At 43.7% G+C, this 7,461-nt stretch overlaps 1 protein-coding gene across 3 annotated transcripts in view; it reads left to right on the forward strand.

Annotated features, from left to right (window-relative positions):
• The window catches only part of SV2B (synaptic vesicle glycoprotein 2B), a 280,257-nt gene that overhangs the window by 246,430 nt on the left and 26,366 nt on the right, over nt 1-7,461 (forward strand). For all 3 annotated transcript variants that reach the window (XM_006142669.3, XM_006142670.2, XM_006142668.3), the window contains 2 exons: nt 2,813-2,923; nt 4,019-4,107. In XM_006142669.3, coding sequence (XP_006142731.1) covers nt 2,813-2,923; nt 4,019-4,107 — 200 coding nt within the window. The remainder of the gene's footprint in view (nt 1-2,812; nt 2,924-4,018; nt 4,108-7,461) is intronic.

Here is a 7,461-nt window from a genome sequence, read left to right on the forward strand (position 1 = left end):
TCCCCAAATACATGCCACTTGCTAGGTTCTGAGGCAGTCCTTCTGCTTTAGTGGTTTTGATCTAACAGAGAAAGTGAATTCAGAAAGTTATGAGTTCAGTATTCCATACGGACTTGATAATGATTATGTAGAAGTGAATGACTGATGGACCAGGGAGAAGAGAAAGGAAGGATGGATGGAAGGAAGGAAGGAAGGAAGGAAGGAAGGAGGAAGAAAGGGGGCAGGAGCAAAGACTACAAAGCATTGCCTGACCTCAGAGAGCTGGCCTCTATGTGCACTCAGGCATGACTTTTCAGCCCACCTTGAGGATGTCACCTGCTTTGTTCCTGTACCTCCCCAGGAAAGGTTGCTCACAGATGTTCTGTGGCCTGGAAAAAGGGCTTAGGACTGGTTGAACCCTCACTCCATGCTTACGGCTAAGGCTCGAGGTCTCCTCCTCACCTGTGAGCCCCAGGTTTCACCAACTGCTTTTGGTGTCCAAAGCTCCTGAACTTCCACCAGACAGGTGTTCTCAGCGAAACCTATGGGGAAAAAGGAGTTGAAGTGTTCTGCTGATGATCTATGTTCTGCAGGGCTGGGATGAATACAGGCTTTATTTTAATTTAGACTGGATCAAAGACAAGCATTGCAGTCCATTGTAAATCACAATCATTTTGCCTGAAGTCATCAACCTACCCACTCCCAAATTTGGAAGGGGTGGGGTGTTATAGCATCCTCGCCCACCACCCAGGAGCAGAGAATGGAAAAATGTACATCTGCGTGGATATCTCAAGGCTGTCAGTGTATCGTTAAGGTGATTCCTGATTCAGTGTCAGCCTTGCCCTCTGGTCTCCTTTGGCTGTAGCTGGGATTACAATATCCATTAGGTACTGGATGACTTAAAGCCCAGCTCCCAGCCGAGTCCTACTGCAGAGCCTGCTGCCTTAGTCCTGAAGTTTTCTTATCTGACTCCAGGCAGAAGATCTTTTGCAAAGCCTGGGGATGGTAGAAGGAGTCCAGGAGGCTCACAGTGTGCTTCTGTCTGTGCAGTTTTTAGGGAAGAGAGCTTATGCTTTTACCAGATTCTCAAAAAGCTGCCTGACCCTCCTAAAAGTTAGAGAGTCACTGTTTTTAGGATTTAAGGGGAAAAAAAAAAGGTACGGTCAAGCTGTCTTAGGTGTAGTGCTCAGGAAATAGTGAGTCAGTCTTTTTTTTTTTGAGAGGTTTTGGCTATAGGGTGCATGCGCTCACCAGAAAGACAGAGAGAGACAGAAAGACAGAAAGTGAGAGATCACCCCCCCGGGAGGATGGCCACGCTGCAACCCCTTCTCCTCCATTCTCCTCTCAGGATCTTGGGCACGCATGCACGAGCACCCAGCATGAGTTTAAGCCACTGGGTCTGGGATCAAACCGTAGTCGACTATATGGGGGTCCAGCGACGTAGCCATTACGCCAACTGCTTGTCCTAGTGAGTCCGTATTCTATATAGAAGGACTGGACTGGTTTTCTCTCTGTGTGCTATCCAACCTCATCTCTCTATCTCTTTTTTTTTGTCTCCTCAGAGTTCTAGTTCTTTGGCTAAAGAAAGAGGTGGAGACTCTCTTATGATTCATTTTTATCCTTAGATGAAAGGTTTGTTGTAGGAGGTGATAGAAACTGTTTTTGAATTATTTTTGTTTTTCATTTAAAAAAAATTTGGGGGGCAGGACATTCTTTCATTTGTTCTGTGAGTTTAGGGAAGAATGTCACCAAGCATGGACCTTGATAACTTGATTAAAAGAGTGTGTGTGGTCAAGAATCTCTTTAAAACGGTGATGAGCTGTGCAGTGCCATGGTTGCTTTAAACATCTGGTTAACTTGAAAATCCCTCTCAGTAAGCCCAGGGTTGCACATTGGAACTTCTTGTTCACATGCGCATACCAACACTTTCCATAGCCCTCTGTTGTCTCAAAGGGGAACGCTGAGATGTACAACCTTGTTCGACTCCCGAGCTCTGCTTTCTACCAGAAAGATTAAGGATAGCAGGGAGATCATGATTCCTCTTACTCTGTTGTGTTCTGAAAAAAATACTTTAATTGGCAACACTCTTTTCCTGTATTATTGCCTGCATGGATTTTAGACTTCTGTGATGTTAATACCTATTAAGAATAGAGTGATTTTTTAAATTTTTTTTTTTTTGCTAAAGAGTATATGCACTTGTCAGAAAGAGACAGACGAAGAGAGAAGGAGAGGGGAAAGAACTTTCCATGGCGAATAGTCACAATGTGATCTGTTCTCTTCTATCTCTTCCTTCATTGGGATTTTGGGCACTTACATACAAATGCCCAGCATGTTTCTCAGGCCACCAGGTCTGGGACTCATACTACATGGTTTGCCATGTGGGATCTAGCTGCCTTAACCACCAGGCCACAGAACCAGTCCAAGAATAAGTTACTATGTATACCTTTGCTTAAGAATCACAGAGCTAGGGGCCAGCAGATGGCATAATGGTTACGTCACTAGACTCCCATGTAGTTAACCGTGATTCCAGTCCTGGACCTAGCAGCTTGAAACTCATGCATGCCCAAGATCCAGGAGCAGAATGGAAGAGAAGGGGCTGTGACATGGCCATCCCTCCTGGGGGGTGGGGTGATTTCTCACTTTCTGTCTCTCTGACGAACACACATATCCTATAGTAAAAAATCAAAAACAACTTAAAGAAAAGGAAAGGAATCAGTATTAGAGTGTCACCAATGCCTTCTCTAGCCTCAGGTTAGTTAATAAAGTTAGCTGCGTTAAACTAAACATTGAAAATACTGAACACAAGATTTCCTGACCTGTCTTTGCTTTCCAGGTTTCCAATATCAAAACGCCCAAGCAAATGGATGAATTCATTGAGATCCAGAGTTCAACAGGAACTTGGTACCAGCGCTGGCTGGTCAGATTCAACACCACTTTCAAGCAGGTATGACTGGGGACATATGCTGGATGTCACATGGGTCCACGGGATTCTCTAACCCCAGTGAATGAAGGACAGAGACTCTCAACACCCTATCAGCCTAAGGCAGCCTGCGAGGGAGGAAACTAACCTGGATGGGGATGTTTGGGTCCCAACCCAGGTCTGCTTCTGACTTGCTCTCTGTCCTTGAGGCTCAAACTCTCTCAACCTTATTTCTTTGCTTTACTCTTCCTTCTCAAGGCAGGGATTTTTTTAAAAAAGATTTTTGCTATAGGGCATATGCATTTGCTATAGAGAAAGAGAGAGACAGAGAGATAGAAAGCAAGAAATCACCCCCCACATACACACCCAAGGGAATGGCATTCTGCATTCACTTCTCTTTCATTCTCCTCTTGGAACTTTGGGCACATGTGCACCTGCCCCTGGTGAGAGTTTCAAGCCAGGTCCAGGTCTCAAGTCATGGTGGGCCATGTGGGAGTTCAGCACCTTAAGGACTATGCCACCTGCTGGTCCCAAGGCAGGAATTTTGAATGCAGATAGAATGTCTAGTCTGGGTAAACGTCCTTCTCACTAACAACTTCTCTGTAAAGAATTCATAGGGAGGAAAAAGTGAGCGAAATAAATGGCCCCAAGATTTCTTCAGGATTACTTAGAGATTCTTCATAAAGAGCAAGGTCATTTTTTTGGATCACAGGCTTTTACAGGAAGGGAACAAACAGGGTGTTGGGCCCCTAAGGCAGCAGAGTCTGTTGAGACTAGATGGCATTTTGGATATTTGGTCAATAAATGTTTGGATATCATCCCTGCTCACAGACAGGGAGCAGAACTCAGGACTTACAGTCCAGTTTGAAATCCTAACTTGGTACACGATAAGTCACATTTTAGGAAGTATCGTGTTCCCAGGAAAAGTGCTCTAGCATGGTTAAGAGTCTGAGGCCGGCCAGTAAGAAAAAGGCATTTCCTTGTAATTTGGATAGAATCATTGCATCTGGGAGATACCGGAGTGCCCATTCATAGGCAATTTATTGGAAAACTTGTGAAAAATGAGCTCTTCCAAGTCATACCTTCCTTCCTTTGACAGTCCTCTGGTCTGGGTTATAGGTCTGGGATAACGCACTGTACTGTGTGATGGGGCCCTACAGAATGAACACACTGATTCTGGCTGTGGTCTGGTTTTCCATGGCTTTAAGGTAAGTTATATTTTAAGTTTCTTAATTTCCCTGTGCCTCCATTGTCTCATTTATAGAGGATTGTAGTTGGTGTTCTATTTTTATTTAGAGAAATGTTTGCTATAGGGCATGTGTGCTCGCTGGAGAGAGGGAAAGAAGAAAGAGTCAGAGAAACAGAAAGTGAGAAATCACCCCCTGAGGGAATGGCCTTGCTGCAATCCCTTCTACTCCAGTCTCCTCTCAGGATTTTGGGCATGCGTGTACATGTGCCCAACATGAGTTTTAAGCTGCGGGGTCTGGAATTTGAACCGCAGTCGACCATGTGGGAGTCCAGCAATGTAACCATTACGCCATTTGCTAGTCGTTTTTTTTTTTTGTTGTTGTCGTTGTTGTTAATATTTTGCATTGGTTTTAATTTAAAGAGTTAGTATCAAATTGGATGCTTTTCACTGCAAGTAACAGGCAATCTACTCTAGTGGTTTCTACAAGGAAACTTCTTCTCCTTTGAACAAGAATTCCAGAGAGGGAGGCTCCAGAAGTTTGAGCCTCGGGTTAGCTCTCATTGCGATGGCAAAAGATGCATGAGCTGTTACAGGTATCCTTTAGACCTGGGGAGAATGTCCCATGGAGGAAGTGTCTGCTTTCCCCTAGCTTCCCTCTTTCCCCCTCTCATCTTTGATTTACAGTTGAAAATAAAAATACATATATTTAAGGTGTACAACTTTATGTTTGATATAAGTGCCCATTGTACAGGTAATCGCCACAACCAAGCTATTTTGATCACCTCACATAATTATTATTTTCTTATGTGTGTGTGTGTTTGTGCATGCGTGTGTGTGTGTGCACGCGCGAGTGTGTGGTGAGAACACCTGAGATCTCTCTCCTCTTAGCAAATTTCAAGTAAACAATACAGTATTGTTAACTGATTCTTCATTGCTAATTATTAACTAATCACTATTAAAAATGAGTGTTTAATTGGTGAGTTTCCTTTCTAATACCATGGGAACTTTTCTCGTGAACCCCCAGACAACTTTCCCTTCTGTTATAGTAGCCAGGTGTGTGTTACATGCTGAACTAATCACTGATAAGAGGGATGGGATTTCTTTTTTTCTCTTACTTTTTTTGGCTTTTGCATATTGGCATGTTTGCTCACTGGAGAGAGACAGAGAGGGAAAGTGAGCAATCAGCCCCCAAAGGCCTGACCATACCACATTCCCCTCTCCTCCATTCTCCTCCTGGGATTTTGGGCATACATGCACATGTGTCTGGTGTGATTTTTAAGCCACCAGGTCCAGGACTTGAACCGCAGTTAGCCATGTGGGAGTCCAGTGCCTTAATCACCACGTCACTTGCTGCCCACCCCCCACCCATGGGATTTTTTTAAATAGATTTAGACTAATCAGACCTTAGTCCATACCAAAGATAGTAGTATTTTTCCTGAGAATTGACATCTGAACACAATGAAGTTTCCCACAAGGAGGAGGCAGAGAAGGGTATAGAACAGGCAGCCATAAAGCTACTGTGAACGCGAAATAGACAAAACGTTGAAACTCCATGGTACTATGCTCCACAAAAAGGAAACTAAAATAGACCATTGGTAATTAGTTGGCTCCTCTCCTAAACAGCAGGCGTACACCTCAGTCCCTTTATTAACCTTCAAATAACATGGTCTCTTTTTTTGTGGGAGTTTTGGGGCCCATTTATGGTATTGTGGGCTATTTTATTGTATATATAAAGTACTTGGAGTAGTTTCTGGCACATAATAAATGCTCGATAAATTGCTATTGTCAACCAGAAACTATACACAAATCTTATTCCCATCTATGAAATTCCTCTGTTTAGCACTACCTGTATCCAAAGATGTGTTCTTTGGCAAATACCCATGTGCTCTGAACAGTTTTACCCCTTTTCCAACAATATATGAGAGTGTTTTTTGCCTACAGTTTCACCAACAGTGTTTTAGCAAATTTGAGGAGGTTGAAACTCTCAATGAAAATGATAAAAGTGTGGTTTTAATTTGCATTGGGGTATTATATGTGGGTTTGAGCATATTTCTCATATATATAATGTTCAGTTTTTTCCATTTATTATTTTGATTTTTTTTAATATAAAATTGTATCATCTGTAATAAAGATAGTTTTACCTCTTACTTTGAAATTTTCCATTTCTACATTCTTTCTCTTGTCTGAGTTGGTTAAGGTCTACAGTATGGTGGAAAATTGCAGTGCTGATAATGAACATCCTTGCTTGTTCTTTTTTTTTTTTTTTTGAGAGGTTTTCGCTATAGGGTGCGTGCACTCGCCAGACAGACAGAGAGAGACATAGAGACAGAAAGCGAGAAATCACCCCCCAGGGGGGATGGTCACGCTGCAATCCCTTCTCCTCCATTCTCCTCTCAGGATCTTGGGCACACATGCACATGCGCCTGGCGTGAGTTTTAAGCCACTGGGTCCAGGATGTGAACCGCGGTCGACTGCGTGGGAGTCCAGCGACATAGCCATTACGCTAACTGCTGGTTCCCATCCTTGCTTGTTCTTGACATGAGTGGGAAATCTTAAGTCTTCCCTATTCACTAGGATACTGGCTTTTGAACTGAGATCTGTATTTTCTTATGTGTTAAGGAAGTGTCCATCAACTCCTAATTTGCTTTTTGTTTTTGATTTACCAGGAGTGATACTTTCATTCCAGAGGGCATGTATGCTGGCCAGAGAGACAGAGAAAAAAGAAAGGGAGAAAGCACCTCCCAGTGGTACCATGGTTACACTGCAATCCCTTGTCCTCCATCTCTCCATCCCATTGGGATTCTGGGCATACACACAACCGCACCTGGTATGCTTCCCAAGCTACTGAAGCCAGGGCTCAAATTGTGTGGTTGGCTATGTGGGATACAGCTCCATTAACCACTAGGCCACAGGGCTGGCTCCCATTTTTTTCCTTTTCTTTTAAGTAGAGAGAGAGAGAGAGAGAGAGAGAGAGAGAGAAACATGTACCCCCAATAGGGTCTTCACTTTGTGATCCACCCTCTGCCTAGGCCAGCCTGGATCATGAATGTGCATATTCATGCCTGGGGGTACACAGGGAGGTCCTGGGACATGAACTCAGGGCCCTTACATGTGGGTCCAAGTTGTATTGCTGCTTCTCTATTGCCTGTCTCCTCCACCCCCATTTTCAATCAAATACCTTTTTAGAACCTTTGAAGGTGGTCATGATTTTTCCCCTTAGATTGTTAATATGATGGGTTGGGACCAGCAGATGGTGTAGTGATTACATCGCTGGACTCCCATGTAGTGTATTGTGGTTCAAGTACCAGACCTGGTGGCTCGAAACTCACTCCAGGAGTGTGTGCGTGCATGCCCAAAATCCCATGCAGAATGG

This window comes from Tupaia chinensis, unplaced genomic scaffold, assembly GCF_000334495.1.
Source record: "Tupaia chinensis unplaced genomic scaffold, TupChi_1.0 Scaffold000078_1, whole genome shotgun sequence".
Lineage (NCBI taxonomy): Eukaryota > Metazoa > Chordata > Mammalia > Scandentia > Tupaiidae > Tupaia > Tupaia belangeri.